The 25,576-nt window shown below is 36.1% G+C and overlaps 1 protein-coding gene across 1 annotated transcript; it reads left to right on the top strand.

Annotated features, from left to right (window-relative positions):
• Window positions 1–37: 37 nt before the first annotated feature.
• DIPK2A (divergent protein kinase domain 2A) lies at window positions 38–23,659 on the top strand. Its single transcript, XM_028099178.2, has 3 exons — window positions 38–1,274; window positions 15,885–16,188; window positions 20,867–23,659. Exons 1-3 carry the CDS (start codon window positions 618–620, stop codon window positions 21,196–21,198), a joined length of 1,293 nt encoding a protein of 430 aa, XP_027954979.1. The 5' UTR covers window positions 38–617; the 3' UTR covers window positions 21,199–23,659.
• The last annotated feature ends 1,917 nt before the right edge of the window (window positions 23,660–25,576 follow it).

The following is a 25,576-nucleotide window of genomic DNA, read 5'->3' as shown; positions in this document are numbered from 1 at the left end:
CCGCCCCGCGAGCCCCGCCCCCTGGCCCCTCTCCCTCTCTCTGGAGAGCCAGCGCGTACGAATCGGGGCGTGAGGCGTCAGGGACACGCGGGCACCTCATCCTTCCCACCTTCCTACACTGTTGGTACTTTTCGGTGTGAGACATTCGAGCTTCTCTTCCCCTTCCGTGAGTCCCTCTTTCTCTCTCCTCAGAGACCCCGTTCGCCCCACAGGCGGTCGCCGCAGCTCTCTCGCCCCCAGCGAGCAGTACGCGTGCGCGCGCGCGCGGCCGCGCGGCCGTCGGATCCCCGCGCTTCCCCCCCGCCCCTCCCGCTCCTCTATAACTTGGTTGGCGTGTAGGAGGCGCCGCCGGAGTCGGAGGGCGGGGAGCTCGGAGGAGGGAGCTCGAGAGTTGTGGAGACTAGTGACTGGGAGAAGTCGCAGCCTGCCTTGGTCGGCTCCTTCCCTCTCCCCGTCTTTCTCTCTTACACACCTACTCCGCCTCCCGCCCCAGCCTGCGACCTCGCTCCTTCTCTCGCCCGGGGGCCCCTGCCGGTCGCTCTCCGGGTTTCGGCGCGGCGGGGGCGCCCACGGGGTGCCCTCGCCCTCTGGGTGCGTGTGGACGGGAGGCGGGCGGGATGTGGCGCCTGGTGCCCCCGAAGCTGGGCCGCCTGTCCCGCTCGCTGAAGCTGGCGGCGCTGGGCAGCCTGTTGGTGCTGATGGTGCTGCACTCGCCGTCGCTGCTCGCCTCCTGGCAGCGCAACGAGCTGGCCGACCGGCGCTTCCTGCAGCTCAATAAGTGCCCGGCGTGCTTCGGCACGAGCTGGTGCCGCCGCTTCCTCAACGGACAGGTGGTGTTCGAGGCGTGGGGCCGCTTGCGCCTGCTGGACTTCCTCAACGTGAAGAACGTCTACTTCGCGCAGTACGGTGAGCCCCGCGAGGGCGGCCGCCGCCGAGTGGTGCTCAAGCGCCTCGGCTCGCAGCGCGAGCTGGCGCAGCTCGACCAGAGCATCTGCAAACGGGCCACCGGCCGACCTCGCTGCGACCTGCTCCAGGCCATGCCCCGCACCGAGTTCGCGCGCCTCAACGGCGACGTGCGGCTGCTCACGCCCGAGGCGGTGGAAGGCTGGTCGGACCTGGTGCACTGCCCCTCGCAGCGCCTGCTCGATCGCCTGGTGCGCCGCTATGCCGAGACCAAGGACTCGGGCAGCTTCCTGCTGCGCAACCTCAAGGACTCGGAGCGCATGCAACTGCTGCTGACCCTGGCCTTCAACCCCGAGCCGCTGGTGCTACAGGTAGGCGCGGAGCCCGGGAGGGGGGCGTCCTGCCGGGAAGGGCCGCGCGAGGTAACCGGAGTCGGAGAAGTGGCTCCGCCGGCGCTCGTTGCCCCGTTTGCACCCGGCCCAGCTGGGCCAGCTTGCGGGCGTGGGAAGGGGGCGGCACTGGGGGACCCTTGGGCGCTGTGTCGGATTGCGGAGGGCGACCCGGCTGGTAGAGAGTCTGTTCTTGGCACCTAGACACGGACGCATCTCCGATTTGACTGCGGATCCTTTAACACCAGAGGGAGCGCGTCTTGTACGTTCCCAAAATGTCTCTCCAGTGAGTTTCCTTGGGCTCTTTTCCCTGCCTTTCTGCTTTTATCCACCGGCGTTTGCACTTCGACAGCGCGGTCTGTTCACGAGCCCTTGGACCTTTCTTAGTTCTTAAGTGTTTCTATACCGCGTTTGCTGTCCCCTTTGGTGCTCTTCGTGCCTGGCCTAACTTCGGCCCCAAAGTCTTTGTTTTATTCTTTAGCTCACTTACTTGGCGGATCATTGGGGCAGCTAATTTGGGGACAAGCTGGGGAATTGAGACTGTGGTCAGATTAATCCATTGAGCCCTGCTTTGAGTAGCATTAGGAAGAGGAAAAAGTAAGGAAGGCATCGTTGGACTTGGGGCTGGGAGGATTTGAGGCCAACACGGACATTTTCATCCTGATTCTCTTACCTGCTGTTATTTATCTAGTAATTTGGCTGCAGGAAGATGAAATATTAGGCCAGGGTGAGAAATAGGGGAAGGAGATTCTTATCTCTCTCGTCTAGTTGATTTATTGGCTCTCTCGTGACTTTATTTTGAAAACAAACACACCTTTTAGGGGAGTAGGTTGGTATCTTTTTAGTGGTGACCGCAAAAAAAGAAAACCCAAAAAACTGTTGACCTTTGGAGTAGTTACTGAGTTTCTGCACATTCCCGCCCGGCTTTAGTGTGGTGTCCTGGGATAGTGGTTACAACTTTGCGCTTGTGACCCTTCCTCTAATTGCAGGAAAGTTACCTTGCTCCTTTGCCATACAGTTTTGCTGTTTATCAAATACGGGGGCGGGGGGGGATGACTTAAAATTAATAACTAACTTTGGTATACTTCATGCTCTTTCTGTGCTGCTGAGAATGTTACTAGTGGGGGGTGTGGTTGTACAGGATTCTTGGTGTGTGTGTGTGTTTTTTAATCTGAAGTGCATGAATAGGAATGTACGGTATTTATTTACATTGCTTTCTTTTCTCAAGTTCTCCGCTGCCCAATTTAGCTAAGAGTAACCAGCTTCCTTTGATTAATTCAGCCAAATAATTTTAACACGAAATAAATACTTTGCCTCAAAACTTTAGTGTGGGTCTTAGTAAATTTTAAGCTGTATAGGATGTACCTAACAGGTTACATTTAAAGTAGAGATTGTATATTAAACACTGCTCTCTTTAACAGTGAATGGTATATAAGATTGGTTAAACTTCTCTCTAAGAAATTATTTTATTAAGTAGTTTCAATAAAACTAGTCAGCCTCTAAAGCTTAAGTCCGTATTTGTGATACACATTTGACTTGAAACTTTTTTTTTCCATTTAAACTATCTTTTATCTTTGAGAAATAGATGTTTATATTAGGGAGGTTGGTCCCTGTAGAAAACTTTAGCAGTGTATTTGCAGATAATCTGTCAAATTCTCTGGGACCCAAAAATTTAGTAAGGAGCTATCTGAGTAGTAGTACACATTTTCTGCACTTGTAATAGTGCGTGCCTATTGAAAGGTTTTTATCAGGTAATTCTGAGTATTGGTATATTAGAAACAACTAGGACTGATATTTTAAGAACATTATATATCCAGTTCTTTATAAAGATATCTTGGCATTTGATTTGCGCTAAGGAAAATCTGCTTTATTTGGGAAGCTTTTATATTAAATTTTTGAAGTTTGGAGTTGTCTTGACATTTTCAGTTTACTTTCTAGTTGAGATAGGCACATGTACTTGTACCTTCTTTCTGATTAACTCTTCCCTCAGACTTTCTGTTTTCATCTTTAGTGATAAACAACTTTTTAAAAAAATATCAGTTATATTCTTGTAATTTAAACTTAGCGACACCGTTGTTCTGAGTGGGTGATGGATAAGAGTTTGTTTTTAGTATGTGAGGAAATATATGTTAACATGGTTAATTTTGGCTTTTGTATTTTGCATTTGATATTTAGGCAACCTGGTTCTATAGCTAGTAAATGCTGTGTGAAATGTAAATTTGGGGTCTTTAATACCATATTCGTGTGTTTAATTTTTTACCTGATGAACAAGCAAGTTGAATAAGATTTATTTTTAAATAAATTTTCATAGAGCTGCTTTCTTTATAAAACCACTTCATCTGTGGGAAAAATTAGTGAGTTAAGTATGAACAATGCAATTGAGGTTTGATGGTGGAGTAAAACCACTAAAGTGAAAGGAAATCTTAAAATTCTGTGATCAGGTACAAAGACTGTTACTAAGTCAAATCATATTGTTTGTTATTTCTGCTAACTAGACAAATGAATATAAGTTTAGTATTTATGTGGGTTTCTGTAAAACTAATAGCTATGTATGGTAGTATGCGGTATTAATGATAGAAAATCTCACTCAAATTTGGCTATTTGTGCATTTTGGTTCATGTACCTTAAAAAATATTTTTAAAGATCCAAGCATGTATTTTACAGCTTAAAGAGGAACTCAGCATTTTTTTTTCCAGGAGAGGGAGCTACTTCTTGAATTTTTGGACATTTAGTGACAAATTAGATTTTTCTTATATTGTCCAAAAATTACCTTGGGGGAAAAAAAGTCTTTTGAACTGACTTCATCAAACTATTCTTAACAAAAGTTCCAGTGTGATAAACATACTTCCAAAATAAATATTTAAAAATCTCCTTTGATGGGCGCCTGGGTGGCTCAGTTGGTTAAGCGACTGCCTTCGGCTCAGGTCATGATCCTGGAGTCCCGGGATCAAGTCCCACATCGGGCTCCCTGCTCAGCAGGGAGTCTGCTTCTCCCTCTGACCCTATCCCCTCTCAAATGCGCTCTCTCTCTCTCATTCTCTCTCTCAAATAAATAAATAAAATCTTAAAAAAAAAATCTCCTTTGATAGGTACTAAAGAAAGAACTGAAAATGTATATAAATTTTGCCCATTATTAAACTTGCATCTTCTGATTTTAAGAAACAATAACAAATTAAATTTTCTGTTATGCCTTGAAAGAAGACATGGAAGGTACCAAGTGTATGTAAGACTTATTATACACCCACTTTATCTATGTAAGGCTATATAGATTTGTAATATAGACTTAGCCGGTATGAAATGGTATGAAAGTACGAATCTCTTCCCATCGTTGAATAGTTTTACTAGCTTACAGCAGCTTATCTAGTTCAAAGGAAAGTTGTTTGGCCATAGAATTATCTTCTAAAAATTATAAACATCAAGAAACAAGATAATGCTAGAACCTTTATCTTCTACACTGATACTTTTTTTTTTTCTTCACAGTTTTACTTCACCAAGAAGTAGTTTTAATTATAAGTATGCCATAACCCTATGAAGAAAACTGGAGAGAGGGACTTTGTCGATTTTTTATTGTGCAATAGTATTCTCGGAATATTGGAAAATCAAGGTGAAGTGTTTTGACAAGATGTCAAGATTATTGGTAAATTTTCTACCAATATTTGTAGTTACCTCTTCTTGAATTTTAGAAGTTGTGACTGTTTTAGAGAAAAGTACTGTCTGGATTTCCTGAAGCCCAAACCATCTCTGACTTGATGACCTAGAGATAATGATGATGGTCTTATTTATAGAAACAAAGCTCTTGTTTGTTTAAGATGGAGAAATTGGGAATTTGTTTCACTACATTTGTAGGACTTTGTCTTAAATTTTCTGGATCACGGTTTTAATAGGAGTTCCTTAATTTTTACAGTACTTAACTGTCATTTACGCTATAGATTTTTAGCTTTTATTTCAATTTTTGTAAATGACAAAGTACATGCAAAATGCATTATATAGTGCCAAATCCCTGTTAGGCACTCAGTAAGTGTTAGAAGTTAAATAAGGTAAAAGTAACTTTAACTGTCTAGTGGTTAATCAGCTGTTTTGAAGCTTGTTTGGAATATGGATCACCTTAAAATAGTTATGATTCAGACTGTGAGCCATACCTTTAGTTATATTGATTTAGTCCATCCCTGTATCACATGATGAATTTTTACAGAAAATGTTGAGTGAATGTTGTTTTGTCCTTAAAGATACTTCCTAAAGGAGAAGATATTTTTAAGGTGCACGGCCCAAGATAAGGCTTTTGAAGTAAACAAAAGATTATGGCCATTTAGCTGTCTTTGGACAAGTTGACAAACGTTTTTATGGGACTTATCTATAAAATGAGACTATTAGATTAGGTCCTTTCCTTTTTAGCCCCAATATCCTTTGAGTCTCAAATCCTTGATTTGAGAAATTATTTTTTTCTACTTCTTTTCTGAGTTTGACTTTAACTGGTGGGTTTAAACTTCTAAAAGGGGGTTGGGGGTTTTGGTACTTGGTCCCTGCTAGAAGGTATGGGAAGGAGGCCAGGATAGATAACCCCATTTTCAAGCTTGTATTCCTCCCAAATTTTTACACACACTAAATCAGATTAAAACAAAACGAAAAAACCAGAGAATGCCTTTAAAGGAAAGAAATACGGAGCTCAGTGTGGCCAAGTATCTTGTGGGGCAATAACATTTTGAAAGAATGTTCCAGACTTTGTCTCAGGGAGTTTCTTTGCAAGCAACAGCTTAGGGAGCCACCTCCTTCTGTCCCACTGGATGCTACTGTGATAACTGCATTCCCAGATTTTCAGAGATAGTTCTGAGTAGGTAGTTCTAAGTAAAGCACTTTTTATCTAATTCATAACCTTAAATCTAGAGGTTTTGGTGTTTTTCTTTTTTCTTTCTTTTAAATCAGAGGTTTTATGGACACTTGAATGTACTTCATGAAAAACCAAACATAATAAAATAATTCTGTGTACCTCATTCACATCCAGAGACTTTTATTTTGGAAAGATTATAGAAACAGGCAATCACCCTTAGGATAGCACCACTTCCAGATCAGTGGAGCAAAATAATTTTGCCCCACTGGCCTGTTTTCTGGATTTATTCATATCTTCTCACCATTATTAATTCTGAAGTCCCTTCTGTACTTTGTCTAATCTACAAACTATTTTCCTTTGTATTTCCACCACATAGATCAGTACATATTCCTCACACATGTTGGTAGGGAAAGAAGGCTTACTTTTTGGGGATTTGTTTCCTAGACATGGGTAGTCAGTTTCTCAGGATCATCAGACTGGTTTTTATTTTCTGTTTTTCTGGTTTCTGGTTTCTGGCCTACTTCCTGTATTTCAATCATTGCTGTTAACCTCACAGAATAGCTGACATTTTTTTTCTGTCTTCACTTTTCGTTCATTATGCATATATTGAACTAATAAGACCTTAGAATATAGGCCCTGCATTTTCCCTACACGTACAATGAACTTTAGTAAATAATTTTAAATTATTAGTGTAAGATGTGGATAGTTATTCATCCTGTTCATAGACCCTGAAAGGTTTTAAATTATGTAATCAAACCTTTAATCCAATTTGTATGTCTTTATTAAAGTAGATTCTTGATAGGAAGTTATCTGAAATATCTGGAAGCTGTTTGAACTTGTAGCCCTGGATTTAGAATCAGAAGAATTGGACTTTGTTCATTTGGTAAATAGTCTGTTTTAAGGCAATTGGATTCAAAGGATCTGTCTAGGCAGCAAGTAGTGTACTGTGCAGGAGGTGGGTATATAAATGAATAATTACAATCAGTGTAGCCTAATAAATTCTATAAAAAAAATACCTGCACTCTGTCAAATGACTCATTTAAGGAGAGACATGAGTATATCTTTATAGTTGTGGATACCAGGGAAGATTTTATAGGCAAATTGAGTTCTGAAGGGTAAATGGGATTTTGCCCAGGGATGGGGCCAGGGGGGCCAGGCAGAGTGGTGGGGGCAGTATTGAGATAGCATTCTATACTAACTCAAAATTGTTGAATGGTCACTTAATGTTTTAGAGCCTTAGTTTCTTAATAGGAATTATAGTAGTTACCTATAACAAGATTGTCTTAAAAAGTAAAGGAGATACGGTTATTCGGATAATATACGCAAAATGTCTTTAATTGTAGGGTTTTTTTTACAATATGTTATTCGCAAATCAACTTATTTCATTTTTAGATAGTTGTAGTTGAAGAGTTCTTTAGTACATTATGTTGACATCTATCTTAGAAATATATACATTTTACTCTTCTATGACAGACCTTCAAGTGTTAACTTATTTACATATATACACACCATAAATACCTATGTAGTTGCTGCTGCAGGCTATAGGTTTTTTGAATAGTCATTAAAAGGAGGGTTAGGGATTTGTCCCATATGAAGTACCTTGTAGAAAGAATATTGTAGGAAATAGAGTTTAGATAAAGATTCAGTAATACGAAGCAAATAATTCAATATTTCTCTAAGTTATAGTTCAGTAGTTCTAATTAGTACAGTAACAAGTGATCATTTAAAAAAAGGGTTAGGTCTGGTCTAATTTCTTAGACTGAGACACAATCTTAAAAGATCATCTGAGGTAGGTATGAAGCTTCAGGGTCATCTTCATATTTTGCCTTTCTAGTGCACATTTGGAGTTTTAACTGAAGGGAAAAGATCTGGCAAGAATTGTGTGGCATTGCTCAGTAGTTCCAGGAACTGATCTATATACCCTTAGGATACAGTGAAGATGGCAGGCCAGGACACAGTTTGTGCAGCCTTTGTGTTCTGGGACACTAGATGTGGCTGGCAAACAAAAAACAAGATAATTTCAGACTTTGCATACTATAAAAATAAGAAAGCAGACTGCTGTGATGAATTGGGTTGGGGATAAACTACTCTTAATGGACAGTCAGGAAGAGTCACATTTCAGCTGAGGTGTAAATGATGAGAGATATGGCCAATGGTGCAAAGATCTGAGGGCAGAGTGTTTTTGGACAAGAGATATGGCAAATCCAGAGGAGTAGGGAGCATGGGAGTAGGGAAGCCTGATAGAATATAAGGTCATAGAGGTGGACAAGGATCATATCCTATACAGCTTTGTAACCATGCTTAATGAGTTTAGGATTTTTTTTTTCAGGGCGGTGTGAAACAATAGAAATGTTTTTAGTAGGGCTTGATTGGGGAGAATGGATTTTAAGGGGTAAGAGAGAAATCTGAAAAGCTTTTGCACAAGATTGTGAGAGAGAATGGTGGTTTGGATTTAGATGGTTGCGATAAAGGTTATAAAAAGTAGACAGCCAATATATTTTGGAAAAATAGTTGACAAGACTTGCTGATGGGCAAAGATATGATGGAAAGGGAAAAATAAAGGATATCTCCTGGGATTTTAGTCTGAGCAACTACTAAATAATTCCTTATTATGATGTGGAAGCCCAGAAAAGGAATGGCTTTGGGGTAGGGGAACCAAGGGTTTTGTTTTGTCTATAGTGAATTTAAGGTGGTAACAGGAATACAAATCTAAAACTAGGCATCAGGTTTAACATAGAGAGATACTCTGCTACTTAGAGGATAGTTTGGTCTTTTTTGGAAGGGTGATGTTAATTCAGTTTATGTTTTAAAGGAACCAGGGGAGGAAGTTAGTACTTACTATTCTACTTATCAGACTTTAAAGAAATTAAGTCTTGAGTAAAGAAAGCAAGGTAGCATTCTTAGGTTATTGGGTCCAAAAGAAGCTTATTATATTATATCCTTTTTCTTTGAAATTTTGTCTTATTGGAAGCAAATGTTTGAGGATGGTGTTTGTAGATATGTATTTCAACTTAGAAATGTGGATCACACTTGGCTGATGTGACTGTAGGTAAGAAAGCATCAGTTGAGACAAGTAAATTTGTGCACATTTAAAACTTGTGGCCAAGTGATTTTTTTTGGGGGGGTGCATTTCTTAAACTATTCTAAAAGATTATCAATTTCTATCAAACTTATGTAGATTTTTTGTTGATGCATTTTGACATTAGTTTCCAATTTTAGAAACAGCTATTGGACATGATATTCAGTGAAATACCATAACCTTGTTATTTTCAAGGCATTGCTTAATACTGTTGGAATTCTAGGTGGGTGGAAAATGGCATTCAGAAAATCATTTAATGAAATAAATGGAACATATCCTGTAACTTGAAAAATCTTGAGATTATTAAGATTCTACAATATTTGCAATGGATTTTGGCCACTATTTAGCAGTATAAATTAAGAAGCTAAAGTCTTAAAAGAAATTTTAGCAAAAATTAGGTAACCATTAAATCATCCCAGTAATTTTACTATATTCCCCCTCCAGACAGTTCACAAAACTGTGAACACATTAGTCTGTCACCAGTACAGTTGACTAATCTCTGTGAACAGCTGTTATAACATGCGTTACTACAGTGGGATTCTGTTGAGATCTGGGCTTTTAAAAATAATTTGAAACTTAAGTTGAACTTTTTAAGCATTTTCTATTCTTTTGATAACATTAACTTTCGATAAGTATTCTCAAGTTTAAATTAGTGTGTGCTCAGAAATGCCAGTTCTGTAGAAAACCTACAACCAGATTTTAGAGTGTATGTTTTGATTATTAATAGTTTTTTTTTTAAGTCGGCTTCTTTTTATTTAGGAATTTCCTCCTTTAAAAAATAAGTGTTATAATACATCTTTTTAGGTGAGCTACAAAGTTATGTTCCTTTTAATGGAATGTTGTGAGGTAGTAAATGACCATAAAATATTTTATTTCTTGTGTTAAAGGAAGTATTATCTTTTATTTTTTTAAAAGATTTACTTATTTATTTTAGAGAGAGAGAGAGAAAGAGCACGTGAGAGGGCAGGAGTGAGCATGGGGTGGGGAGGCAGAGGGAGAGAGAGAGTCCTAAGCAAACTCTTGAGCTGAGTGGGAAGCCTAACATGGGGCTGGGGCTGGATCTTAAAACCCTAAGATCACAACCTGAGCCAAAACCAAGAGTTGGACACTTAATCCACTGTGCCCCCAGGCGTCCCAGTCTTTTAAATTTAGTATACAAACCCTATTTTTGGTGATGTAAGGAGAAAAAAAAAAAGAATAGGTCACAAGTTCTAGAGTTGACCTTATCTAAATCTATCAGTTTTATTTGTACATTGTATGTCTTTTTAAAATGTGTTCTGACATAATAGAATAAAATGACCTTGTTAATCTGGTAGGACAGTGGTTATTGATCAAAGGATATTACGATATTGTAAAAGCTTGTGGTTTTTTTTTTTTTTTAAGAATAACATATATCACAGGGTATTTAATTCCAATATGTACAATGTTTCTGAATGTTAAGGCTTTTTTTTTTTTTTGGTTGTTTTTTTTTTCCCCAAAGCATGTAGACCATGTTGAGTTTGTGTTTTATTCTGTAAGTCCAAGCATGATCTGGTCCCTACCTCCCTTTACAGGTTCTATTACCTCAAGCCATTTCCTCCTCATTCATTTTTGTGAAGCTGCTTTGGCCTTTTCTTCAATACTGAGAAGACTGTTTCTAACTCTACTATGGCCTGGAACATATTTACTGCCCCCTCCCCAGTCTGTCTAATATTATACTCATCTTTTTGATCTCAGCCTAAGTAACACTTCCTTAGAGAGGCTGCCCTTTACCACACAATCTCTCTTTCTCAGCATACTCTACTTCATAATTTGTAACAAATTATGTAATTTATAATTTATGTCTATTTAATAATCATTCTCCCAACTCAGGTTGAAAAAACTTCCTGAGAATAGGGACTGTTTTTTTTCACAACTATTTGCTTAGCATTTCATGATGGTGTTAGGCTAGATTTAGAATTTTTTAATATAAAATTTGTATTCTCTTCATTCCACAGTGACTCTCTCACTCTCTAACTCCAGCTGCTTACAGTAGTCAGTGAAATGTGGGTTAACCTACAGTCTCTTATCTGCAATTCCAAATTTAAAAACCTGTAGAATATAGGGTTTGTCAAATTTAAAAAAATATGAAAACACGAGATTTATGTGCTTTATTCCACTTAGGATGTATAAGCTTACATTATTTTTACAGCATACTATGTCCCAGATTCTCTGTAATATGAGAATGCAATATATGCAAAACTTGGAAACTTCTGAAACGGGAAGATAATGGATTGAGGGGTTGTACTAGCCAGACTTTACCGCTTTATCTGTGTGACTTTAGGCAGATCACGTAAACTGCGCTAGTAAGATTGAACTGGATTTACAACTCATGTAGTTCCAACTCTAGAATTCTTAGATTTCACATCCCCGTTATAAATCACATAAACTATCGTTTTGGTTGGTTTTGATCAATAAATAGATGATAGATTACTTCAGCACTTAGGATTTTGTGGTGCTTAACTATTATAAATAAAAAGCAAATTACAATGCTGAGTTTATGTGTATACATGTTATCAAGTTTTAATTTTTTTTGTATTTTTAGTGCTTGTGGATGCCCTATACATTTTTCATAGTATTAAGCCTTCTCAAAAGTTAAACCAAAGTTTGGTTGCTAATTTATATATTTCACTGTAAATTAGAAACTACTAGAGGACAGTGATGATGCTTTTCTAATTTGGTGGTTCTTGACTATATTTGGAAGGTGTTCATTATTTGTAGATGACTTTCAGTAAGTGTTATGAAAATAAGCATAACTCTTGATGAATATCTGGACTTCTTAATGGATTTAAATAGGAAGTAAAAAATGTTTTGGTAAGCAATTCTTTATAAAGTAGTATAAATCTGCAAAGTACATTTCATACTCTTTTCTTTGGTTCTTGGATTGTCTTGATGAATATATATGGTGGTACAAATATTATTCCAGTTTTACAGAGAAAAAGACTAAAGCTCTAAGAAGTTTTCGCTTTGCCATAGTCACAGCTCATGAGATGCAGAGTGATTTCAAGTCCATTATTTACTTGTATATTCTATTGTCTTTTAAATATACAAATTTTATAAAATGTTATATACCATAAAAATATAAAATATTTAAATTTTCTAATCTTTAATATCAAGCGTATACATTTTATGTCACCTTCATTTCATTTTTTCTTAAAATGAAAGATGACCTTAGTGATTTTGTTTACTTATTTCTGAAACTTTGACTTTAAGATACTGTCAATGCCTGTAATATTATTCGTAGTAGTATTTGAGTTTTATGGTATCCAAGAGATAGCTTGCAATTTTCTGTTACCAAAAAAAAGAGAGAGAGATATAGAGACATAGTGATTTATCTTAGGTTTCATATTCAAAATACTTTTTATTTTTTAAATTAACTGAAGGCATTTAATATTTTTCAAAATCTTATCAGTTAACCATGTTTCTCTTAATACTTAAATTTCCATATTTAATTTTTACATTATTAAGAATAGTCATAGAAGGTTTTTTTTTTTGTTTTTTTTTTTTTTAGTCATAGAAGTTTTCTTTGGGTGCTTACCAATGTAATTTTTTTTAATACAGTAATGGAAAGGAAATACATAATTTTATAACTGTTTTGTACCTTTGTACAATTTTAAACTAATAATTTAGTTTTAAAATTTGACCAGTTACACTTCAATGTATATTCAACCTGATGTAAAGCCCTTAACAAATAACTGCAGTGCCTCTGGTCAAGTTAGAATTTAAACCATTCCACATTTAAAGACTCCATCCTTCAAATGAAAAGTATTTGTACATATTTTTTCAATTGTAAATAACTCATTAAAATACACACATTTTATGTCCAGTTACTTTAAACTGTGTGCCTGTTGTTCTAGGAAATTTGAAAATCTGATCTTAAGATTTGTTTTAAAATAAACTGTGAATCTCAGCAATAAACTTCTTATCCTAGCTACTGTGGGGTTTTTTGTTTTTGTTTTTGTTTTTTTGTTTGTTTGTTTTTGCCCTGTTGGAGTTTGGTAATCAGAAAGTAAGAAGTTGTGTTTCTCGTTGCTTGATATATTTAGCAAATCCACACTGTAACATCTTAAAATTTTGTCTTTCAAACTTTGCTTGACCATGATAATTTGGTTCTAAGCCAGAATTGTTTTAAATAAAAATTATGTTTTGGCTTCCTTTGGGCATTTTCTTTGTGCCATAGTGTGTTCAATAGAATTGTTTTCTCATTAAGGAAATCTGACTGTTAAAAATTCCTGTCATCTGAGCTAGTGGTGTGGATTCATTTATTAAAGTTCTTCCAAAAGATTAGGTAGCAAGCTATATGAAAGAATTGTAGTGCTCTTCTTAAAATGAGGCATAACAGGATTTCAGTTAACATTGTCAGAAATCACTGTATAAATATAAAATTGCTGTGTGACATTTGTTCATATATTTTATCCTCTTCTATGAGGGACTTGGGTAATGAAGGGTATATTTGACTGTCATTTGCCAGTTGGAAAGGCTCCAAAAAACAAGGAGGCATTTGTACATGTGCAGATGTTGTCAGGGTTCCCTTTTCTCCTGTTGTCAAAGACCATTTTATTTTCACAAAGATATGTTTGTATCTGTTCTACAGTATGGCATGTGAATAATATACCAATAATGTATGGAGGAATTTTTTGTTTTACTTTTTGTGGGACAAAACTATATAATCTCATATATTACCAATTTTTAATGCTTTCCCTTTTTTTCTTTTAATGTCATAGACTTTATACATGAATACTTCTGGGAAACTGTTAAATCTTTTGTAATTGTGTAAATTTTCAAGGTTGAGGAGGTATTTTAAAATTGGGAGAAAAAGTTGAAAATAAGATGCTTAGCAAACATTTTTTTGCAGTTCACATTGGACATGAGCTGTCTCACTTTTCCCAGTACCCAAAAGAAATAAAAAATTCTCAGGTATAAGATGAAAAATGTGCTTCCCTCTTCCTTCTTGCTAAAGAATCAGATGCTGCATTTGAATTAAAAATGAATCAATTCATTTACTATATTTAAAGATTCATACTATTATATCTAAATTTTTAATTTACATAATTAGTGTTTTATCACAAAACTGCAGATACTAAAATTTAAAAGAAAGTTACACATACAAAGAAACAAGTACAGTTTCTGTGCATTAATAATTATAGTTGAAAGGAAGCACAAATGAAAATAGGTGATTATGGATCAAGTTTAGTTCTAAGAACATTTTGTTTTAAAGTTGATAAACATTAATATTAAAGATATTACTGAATTTTTTCAATTTTATGAATGTTCAGGGTAAACTTAATATTACTTATTATCATAAGCAGTCCAAGAAAAAGAGCCTCATCTCTAGCTCTTTAAATGTGTGTAGATTGGGGTGCCTGGGTGGCTCAGTTGGTTAGGCATCTACCTTTGGCTCAGATCATGATCCCAGGGTTCTGGGATGAGCCCTGCCTCGGGCTCTCCGCTCAACGGCAGGTCTGCTTTTCCCTCTCCCTCTGTGATCTCTCTTTCGCTCTCTCTCAAATAAAATCTTAAAAAAAAAAAGTATGTAGATTGTTCAATTTTAGCAGTAGAAGTAATCTGTATTTATATTCTGCAGTGTTTTGCTCTGTTTCCCCTACAGTGTTTATGTGAATATCATCTTATAATTCTTCCCCCCATTTTAAGGAAAAGTGCTAGGCTTCCTCTATACTTCCTCTGGTCATGTTATCTTCCAAGAAGTTGTTTAAAACATTACTTCCCATCCTTTTGCACCACAATGCTCATTTTAGCACTGGAAAGTATCTTAGATAAAGCCTGACATTTAAGTTTAAAGTGAGATATTTATCAACATGAAAGACTTTTGTTTTAGGATGTTAATTTTCCCAGTGGTTATAAAATCCATAAGGAAACCTTGCTAAGATTAGGAGAATAAATAATTTTAAGGTTGAGCTAAAGGTGAACAGAAATACAGTGGCAGTAGAAAGGGAAACAAGACTGACTTGGGACCAGAGGTACTTGGAGTGCAGGTTGCATCAATAGGATATCAGATTGTTCTTTACTAACCTTTGGGTGTAGGTTAAGAAACACTTATATAAATCTCTCTCTAAATTGTACCCCCACCTGCTTGTAGACTAGGTAGGGTCTCTATTAAATGCTCTCTTAGGACCCACACCACTTCCTAGTAACTAACATTTATACACAAAATTATTTGCTTAATATCTGTCTTCTCTTCTAAAATTTTTATTTTAGAGACTGTTTAGTTCACTTTAATTGCCAACAAGTACAGTGCATGGTTGCCTGGTAAATACTTGCTGGCTAATAGGCCTGCAGTGCTGTTCATTCAAAAGAAAAGATGGTTGACTGTACTTACACCAAGTCAAAAAGATACAGGAAAATGTAAATACTTCCAGATTTGGTAATAAGGACGGTGCCTTATGTTTGTTGATCAGTTTGGTTCTGAAATTTATAAGCAGGATTTATTCTGTTTTAGCTTTATAATGTAAAGTTACAAATTTAAATTTTTTTCAGGTCCATAGTAATGGTATGAATTAGAAAAGAAATCCCATTTATCTCTCTCCAACTCCTGAATATAACAAGAAATCCAAGTGCATGCCTAGTAATAATCTCTGCTGAGAGGATCTGGGGGTAGACCTAGAATATTTTCATCAGAATCTCTTATAATATTAAGATAATTCTTTTGTAGAGTTTTCCATCTGATGAAGGTTGGCCATTTGCAAAATATCTTGGAGCTTGTGGAAGAATGGTGGCTGTAAGTTATGTTGGAGAAGAACTGTGGAGTTACTTTAATGCACCATGGGAGAAACGAGTTGACCTCGCTTGGCAGTTAATGGAAATAGCAGAGCAGCTTACAAACAATGACTTTGAATTTGCACTCTACCTCCTGGACGTCAGTTTTGACAATTTTGCAGTTGGTCCTAGAGATGGGAAGGTAATCATTGTGGATGCTGAAAATGTTTTGGTTGCTGACAAAAGGTTAATTAGACAAAGTAAGTATATAACTTATATTTGCTTCTTGTACACATTTTTTTTAATGTCAAAGTTTACATTTATATGAAACAAACCCTTAATTTCCTTCTTAGATGGAAGCCTTGCCTCTTTGTTTTATTTGACCAGTATCAGTAAACGCAAGCCAGTTTATTATACTTGTACTCTTAATCAGTTTCTCCATATTTAGTAAAATATCCTTTGGATTCAAACGGACGCAGATATACTGTGTGTCTGTGTGTGTGTGTGTGTATGTACACATGTCTTTTTATTACAGTCTGCTACATTCTGTAGTTTAGGAGTGTAATGTAGAATTAAGTTTTTATGTAGTTACAGCCTATCAGAGAAACTGTTCTGCTCTCATGGAGGTCTTATTTTTCTGTGGGATCACTTATACAGTGATGTTCTGTGTTCTTTGGGGTCCCTATGGTGATTTTCATTTTCTTTTAACCATTTAGATGATTTCTAGCACTGCAGATCCCTAACTTTGATTTGACATTATTACATTTTATCCAAAATTTTGCTCTCCATTTATTTGTGAGCTTGTCATAGGGGTAAGTGGACAGACTGTCTGAAGTGTTTTGAAAATTAAACGCCACAGGAATTTTAAAATGTCAGGGACAAAGCCTGCAACTCTATAACTAATCTACTTAATAAAAGAAACTGAAAGGTGGTTGTTCTATGGTGACGGTCTTATATTTTTAATCCCCTCTTCTCCTGTCATATGAGGATCTTTTGATGAACTCGGACCAAAAATGTGTGGCACCTGGGGAATGCAGTGAAAGTAACAGCAATTTATTAGGTTGACACTTAGGTTTTGCATGATCTTATCTTGATCCTTGATTTTTCTCAGTACTTGTTCTGATTCCATACTCACCAAACTACTTTCTTATTTCTTGACTTGCCACGTAGATCCTCCCACAGGGAATAGACACCCTGCTGGAGTGCACTCCACTTATTTCTTCCTACATTTGTTAATGTTGCAGCAGCTTACACCATCCTTTTCTTTTTTAAAGTGTACAGTTCAGTGGTTTTTAGTATACTCACAAAGTTGTGCAACTTGCCTAAACTTTTAAAATTTCTTATAATTTTTTTATGCAGACATTCTTGGAATTCATGTCACAGTTTTATATACCAACTAATTCCTAATCTTGGATGAATACCACCACACCAGTATATTCATACAGTGAGCATTGCCCCGGTGATACTTTAGCTGTGACCAGTTCTTTTCAAATGTCTCATGGTAGCGTTGGTTAAATATCTACTTTGCAAAACACCGTTTTTATTTATTCACACTCTATTCTGAACTCTTCCTAGTAAATGATCTTTATTTTCTCCTTCACAGGGAAACTGAGGTTTTGCTGTGGCAACTTCCTCAGTGTCCTTCCCTTTATTATCTAAACTAGTAAAAACAATACACATTCATCTTTCTATTTCGGACAGAGTAGATCCTTCTCTGAGAACTTGTTGCATTAGTTATCTTCAACTTCCCACTCTCTCCTTAGAATCCAGTTTCTCTTCCCTCCCCATAAACAAGTATGTCCTAAGACCTTTTCTGCTTTCCCATGCTTTTCAGCTGTTGTTAGAAGTATTGCTTACTCTGCCTTTTTCTACTCCCTTCATTCCTCCACCCATTAGAACCTGACTGAGATTTCTGCATTACCCTTAGCTACCACCTAATTGCAAAATTTATGAAGTGACTGATTAGTAACAACTTCCTGAAATTCTTCCATCCTTTGGTTTCCTTCTATTCACTTAGTTTCTTTCTTAAAACATAAATCTGATCTTATCACTTCCTTGCTTAAAGTTTTTAATGAGTTCCCATTATTCTTTAAGTAAAATTCAAACTCTTGTTTACATAATATCAATACCACAAAAACAGTCAATCTTATTAGAAATGAACAGAGAACCTGAAGAAACATTTATCCAAAGAAGACATACAAATGGCCAACAGGCACATGAAAAGATGTTCAGCATCACTAATCATCAGGGAAATGCAGATCAAAACCAGAGTGAGGTAATACTTCACACTAGTCAGAATGGCTAGTATCAAAAAGACAAGTAACAGGTGTTGCCAAGGATGTGGAGAAAAGGGTACCATCATGCACAGCTGGTGGGAATGTGAATTGGTGCAGCCACTGTGGAAAATAGTATGGAGGTTCCTCAAAAAATTATAAAATTAGAACTACCGTATGATCTAGTAATTCCACTATTGTGTATAAAAACAAAACCATTAATTTGAAAAGATATATGCACCCCTATGTTTGCTGTAGCATTATTTACAATAGCCAAGATATGGAAGCAACACAAGGTGAATGGCTAAAAGAGGAAGTGATGTGTATATGTGTGTGTATATATTTAATATACATATACACAGTGGAAGTTTAGCCGTAAAAAAGGATGAGCTCTTGCCATTTGCAACAACATGGGTGGACCTGGAAGGGATTATGCTAAATGAAGTAAGTCAGGAAGAAAAAGACAAATACCATGATTTCACTTATGTGGAATATAAAAAAAACAAAGGAAAAAACAAACAAAAGCCAGACTCTTAAATACAGAGAACAAATTGATGGGTTGTCAGAGGGGAGATGGGCAAAATAGATAAAGGGGATTAAGAGATACAGTTATTTTTACAGTTATTATAGTTATATAACAATTTACAGTTATTAAATAAATTGGAAAGATGAAAAGTATAGCCTGGGGAGTATAGTCAATAATGTAATAATGTATGGTGACAGTTGGTGACCACATATCATGGTGAACAATGAATAATGTATAAAATTGTCAAATCAATGTGTTGTGTATCTGAAACTAACAATGTATGTTAATTATACTTCAATTTAAAAAAAAGCTTTGGTGAACCAATTTTTTAAAATTTTATAACATTTTTTATTTTTTTATTCTTTTTTAAGATTTTATTTATTTATTTGACAGAGACACAGAGAGAGTGGGAACACAAGCAGGGGGAGTGGGAGAGGGAGAAGCAGGCTTCCCACTGAGCAGGGAACCTGATGTGGGGCTCGATCCCAGGACCCTGGGATCATGACCTGAGCCGAAGGTAGACACTTAACCTACTGAGCCACCCAGGCGCCCCAGTTTTGTAACATATTTGAATGTGAATGTTTCAAGCAAAAGTAGACTGAGTAATGTTCTCTGTGTACAAAAGAAACATTAAAGAGAAAGAAAGGAAAAAAAAAACCTTCTTAATCAGGGCCCAATCTGCTTCAATTTTAATATCCCTCTGTCTATTGCCCTTGATGCTTCAGCTACAGTGTCCTTTTGTTTCTTGAATGAACCTTTTTGCTTCTGGGCTTTTCCATATGCTTTTTCTTCTGCCTAAAATGCCTCATCTGTCTTCTATACACAGTTAGCTACTTGTCCTTTGAACGGTAACTTAAATGTTACGCTTGACCACTATATCTAATGCTAGGGAAGGTTCTTTCTTTCATAAACCTTTCTACTGTTAAAAACGTTTGTTTCCTTTGTAGCATTTCCCACTATTTATGATAATGTTTATTTATTTAATGTCTATTTCTCATACTTGATAGTAAGCCAGTGAGGGCAGGAACCATCTATTATTTATTTTGTTTACCAGTATATACCCTTCCCTGTCCTAGAGTAGGCATTCAAATAATTATTTGCTGAATGAATGAGCTTTTTTGACTAACCACTCCTCTACCAACCCCTTAAGGTCCAAGGTTCCATCCTGTCTTTGTTTCTTTCCTTTGCTTTCAACATGCTTTCCAATATAATTCAGCTCTTCTCTTGGTTCCATCAAGCACTTGTATTTTGACGTGTTCTAAATATGTGTACTGTACCTCTGACTTCAAAGTCGTAAGTTTCAAGTGTGTTTCTAGTTGCATGTGATATGCCCACCTGAATACCTTGTAGTTACTTTATATTTACTCTAAATTTATTTATGAAATGTTAACAGTATTATGTAAATAATATCTACCTTGTCATCCAATTAGAACCTTAAACTTTACTCAAAACTAAACTCCTGTGTTTCTACATTTTGGCTTTTTTTTCTGGACCATTAGTTACTATCATCATCTTAGTCCCTCCAGTCTTCAGTCCAGTTAACTTTCTATAAAACAAATCGTGTTTCTGACCACACAAGGTTCAACCTATTTCTCTAGCCTCATTTGTACCTTCTCCCCAGGTAGCTGTCTCACACTTTAGCCTCCATGAACTTATTGGCTCCTGAATCAGCTGGAACAAGCCCTTAAGTCCATGCCTTTGCACATACTTGTACTGGGCCTAGCATACTATTTTCCCACATTTCTTTTTACACTTGCCTATTACTTAAGACCTAAATCAGAAATTGTTTGCAGCTTTCTACAGCCCCAGGAAGAAGTGCTGCTTCCTCTGTACTGTTGTAGCATTGAGTCTTCTATATGGCACTTTCTCTGTGTGTTGGAAAGTTTCCATCTAGACTGAACCCTTGAGTAGTTAGAGACCTTGTCTGATCTTTCGGCCTGGCATTGGTATATATTTTTTTATATATAAATTAAAATTTATTAATTTATATATAATGTATTAAAATTTCAATGTTTAAAATTATAATACAGTTTTAGGAACCAATACTACTGTGTTAATTAGTAAAATGTTATATTTTGGGAAGGAATGAGAACTCTTTTAAAATGTATTTTTCTCTTTCTGCTTCCCTCCTTTTTACAGATAAACCTGAAAATTGGGATGTATGGTATGAAAGCAAATTTGATGACTGTGATAAGGAGGCTTGCTTATCATTTTCAAAAGAAATTCTTTGTGCTCGTGCGACTGTGGACCACAATTACTATGCTGTTTGTCAGAACCTCTTATCCAGACATGCCACCTGGCGTGGCACTTCTGGAGGACTTCTTCATGACCCACCAAGTGAAATTGCCAAAGACGGCCGACTAGAGGCCTTGCTGGACGAGTGTGCCAACCCAAAGAAGCGCTATGGCAGATTCCAGGCTGCAAAAGAACTGCGTGAATACCTAGCACAATTAAGTAACAATGTGAGGTAGTCTATGGTGAATTTTTCTTTTCTCCATTTAAATAGCACTGACTAAAACTAAACCACCAAAAACTATCTGGAAAAATGAAATTTGGAAGTAATACATTCAGAAGATAACTTGCACTGATAAATCTTATGTTAACATCAAAATAAGACATTACTTCAAAAATCTTGTGACGCTTCTGCAAATAAGTTTGTTCTTACACTTTGGAGACTTGAGCTATCATCATTGACTGCTTTGCTCCCCCGAATGCCTGAGTGAATTTATGAATATTGTGAAGCTATTGGAAATGAGTCTGATAGTTACATTGGCTTGTGTATCAAAAGGTACTTGGTATTTGACTTAGTTTGCATTACTATCATGATTTTGTGAATCTCTTGCATTTACTTTGAATGTCAAGTTAGATTGGCCTGTTTTATAGGCCATTTTTTCCTTCTGATGTATAGGTGTTTTTTTCCACTCATTATTATGTTTTTTTTAATTAAATTTTACACATTCAGGTTATTCTAGGTGTTTATTTAAATTTGAACTAGTTTTTGTTCAGTGCTATGCGGTACACATTTACTGTTAGGGCAAGGTTCCCAGGTTTACTGTATTTTCAGAGAGCTGAATATTTTATCATGTAAATACTTTTCTCCCCACTTTCTGTGGTTTCACCATTGCATGAAATCATTCAGTTATTTAATAGTTACATCCCTCTCTGCCTATAATTCTAAGTGTACACTAAACACAAAATTTGGCATATGTTGCAGAATGTCATCTTGTCCTTTTAAAGGCTTTAAGAAGAGTATACAAGCATTCTACACCTTTATGTTAATGTTGATTGAGGGAAAAAAAAACACAGTATTTTTTAAATGCTAACTAGTCCAAGATAGTAATGCATATGCCAAAGAAATGTTAGATCTGGTGTCATGGTTAGATTTCAAAATTGGTCACCTACGTATTCTTATTACCACACTTCCAGTACTCTAACTCTGTCATTATTATGTTCAGATCTTCCTGGTTATTTTATGTTTCAAAGGTAAGCTGCTTCCAGGCATATGTGACTTAAGGATATCCTACCTTATATTCGTTGGTAGTTTTGGAGTTAAAATTAACATGGTATAGTCATCATTTGAGTTTAATTGGGCATCATAACTTTTTATTTATTGATGGACTAGTCATTTTTATTGAAAAGCATAGTTTAGCCAGTCTGCCCAACTTGGTCTTCATAACCCCATTGTCAAGCATCAAAACATCAAATTTAAGTATGTGGATAAAAATTAACAAACGTGTGAAATTTGTGGGCTATTTTTAAAAGTTACAATATTTAAATTGACTATCACTAATATAGATGATACTTTTTGTTTTTAATTATCGCTTTAGCATATGGCAAAGTTTGGTGGAGTGCGCAGTATTTAGTTCTAGACTGACCTTTTTCTAAATCAGAAAGTGATTAAAATATGCACAACCAAAGCCAGGTTTTTCTTTTCTTTTTCTTTCATTCAGCAACTATTTATTGAGCATCAACTCTGTGCCAGGCACATTACTAGCTGCTACACACTGTCTAAACGTGACATATGGTTAAATAACTTTACAATGATTATCAAATACTTTAATGTAGGTATTAAGATGAGATAGCATTGAGTTAGGATGGTACGTTCATGTTATTTTACTGTTGTGATAGAAATTCTCCTTGTACCATCTATAACTGGGTTGCTACAAAAAAGCATGATGAAATCAATAATGTTAACCCCAGTATAAAAACTGGGAGGAGAAGGGTAAGGTCTCTCCATTATAAAATAGATTACATTATATTAATTTTTATACATCCATATATTACAGATATCAATTAGCCCTCAAAGAAACATTTAAGTGCTAGAAATTTTATTAAGCTTTTTACAACTTCGGAAAACTTTTGATGGGTGTAGGTAAAATTATTTGTTGACAATTCACCCCTTAGAACTTCAAATTAAATACACATTTTCAAAACAGCACCTTTTATATTTGATAAGTGTTCATTACAAACTTTAGAATGCCAGTCACAGAGGGTTGTCTTTGTGTGGCTTAGCAAACATCTATCTTACTTTGGAAAAGTGATCGTGATTGCAGACCAGGAAGTGAGAAAAACACTGCAAGCAGTGATTGCTACTGGAGGTAGTTGTTACAACTACCATTTCCCCCGTGAGATTATGTGGAATTTCTTTTATCTTTGGAAAAAGTTGAGAAGATAGTAAAAGAATTAGGAATTTTAAATTACAGGGAAAAATATGTACGTGAAAAGCAATAAATATTTTGTTCACTTTGCTATCAAGATATTCACTATCAGATATTTATTATACAGCAGCAATTTATATTTTTAATCATTGCCCATTAATAGACACAGTAAAATATTTTTGAATCAGACATTTGGGGTTTGTATGTGCATTAAAATTGTCTTTTGTACTGTAAGTTACTGTTTAATTTGAATATTTTATCAGAACTGTCTCCCTGTGCCTTTATAATATAAAGTTGTTTCTACAACTTTTAATGATCTTAATAAAGAATACTTTAAGAATCACACTTTTAAGACTATCTCTTAATTTCAAATATCTAAATTTTTTTTGAATGGAAAGAGAGGTTGTGTAGATGTTATTTTTTTTTCCTCTTGCATGTATTTTGATACCATTTTCAGAAACTATCTGGTTGGTTGTGTGCTAGATTTAAAGTTTGTGTGTTTTGTTTTTTTTGTTTGTTTGTTTTTGGTAGGAAAGTTTTTTCTATAGTAGATAACTTTTACTGCTGATACGGGAGTTTTAAAAAAATTACGGAATTTTTCAAATGTATACAAGAGCATAATATGATGAACAATAGTTAACTATGGTTATACTAACTTCAAAACTTAGCAACAAACATGTGGCCAAACTAATTTCATCTATGTCCCAATCTACTTGACCCCAGGTTATTTTGAGCAAATCTGAGAGATGTTATTTGATTCCGAGGTACATATTTCTCTTCCAACAAAATCACAGTACCATTTCACATCTAAAAATTAACAGTAATACCTCAGTATCATCAAAGCAGGAAAGCTTTCAAATACCATTGTCTTTTCTCAAAAGCTCAATATCCAACTGCGGGGGTTCTAAACTGCTGGCTATATACATGGAGTTAATTTGATGATCAATAAGGATAATAACTAACATGGACCAAAACATTGTAAATATGTAAATTATGTGTTCAAAATGTTAATAGCAAACAAAGACAAACCAATTCAGTCACCTTTGGAAGGATATTAGGGTATTATTCTGGAAACTGGTAACTTGGAAACAAAGAAGCATTCATTCTGCCTTATTACCCCAGGGTAATCAAATAATTGAGTGGAAAAATTTATAAAATATGTAGAATTATTCCAGTTAATAAATGCAGAAGGAGTGTTAGAATATCACCATTTCATAAATCCTAATGAAATGAGAGCTAGGCAGTGGTCATCAATTGCTACTGAAGCCATTAATTAAAAAGCTGATGAGGAACCTTGTATGGCTAGATCAAGATGACAAGACCTGAACTCATTGGCCAATCTTAATGATATGCCTTATACTATGACTCGAAGAAAAGTATACAGCACCACAAGAAAAGAGAAAAAAATTTTTGATCAAGCCCCTAGATCTATTAATGGGAAATACATGACACAAGGAAACGTGGGCATGCAGTCAACAAAATCAGGAACATGGGCAATTCTACAGGATAAATGACTTATTTTAACAAATTGCAAAGAAAAGGAGGGGGACCTTTCACGTTAAAAGAATCTTAAGTAACACATAGAGTAAATGCAAATGTTACCTTTGTATCCTGATTTGAACAAATCAATTTTAAAACTGGAAACAGATTTGAACAACTAAGTAAGGTCTTGGGTAACCTCATTCACTAATTTTGCACTTGCTTTAATATGTGGAAAAACCATAAAAGTACTTAATTCTATACTGGGTATAGTTCATTCTATACAAAGCTATATGTCTAAATTTTCAGTAAGAATATTTTAGTTCTTTTTCTTTTGAAAAGTTATTTGCCCACCATCACAAAACATAGGTAGTGGCTGACCTGGGCCTCAACAGTGGTTTTCTGATTGACTTCAACATTCTTTTTACTATACCATGTTGCAACTCTTGAGAACCAGAAGCATATAGTTGAAGGAAAGAATATATAACTGTAAAAAACATTCATATAAATTTCCTCAATTGTTACAAATTAGGGGACAGGAAGATTTGAGAGGCAGAGAAAACCAGAGTGAGATACAGACAAGGTAAAAAAGGAGAGCAAGTTAGGGTTAAGAGAGACCTGAGGAAAAAGGGGTTTGAAAACAAGAGAAAGAAAATCTCATAAAAGGGTAAGATCTTTTCCCTTTGACCTTAACACTTTGTTTAAGCTTCTC

Source organism: Eumetopias jubatus, unplaced genomic scaffold (genome assembly GCF_037043125.1).
Source record: "Eumetopias jubatus isolate StellerSeaLion01/CBP00866 unplaced genomic scaffold, mEumJub1_p1.0 scaffold_1, whole genome shotgun sequence".
Classification (NCBI taxonomy): Eukaryota; Metazoa; Chordata; class Mammalia; order Carnivora; family Otariidae; genus Eumetopias; species Eumetopias jubatus.
The sequence above is the reverse complement of the archived record's forward strand: the minus strand, read 5'-3'. Positions and strand labels throughout refer to the sequence as shown.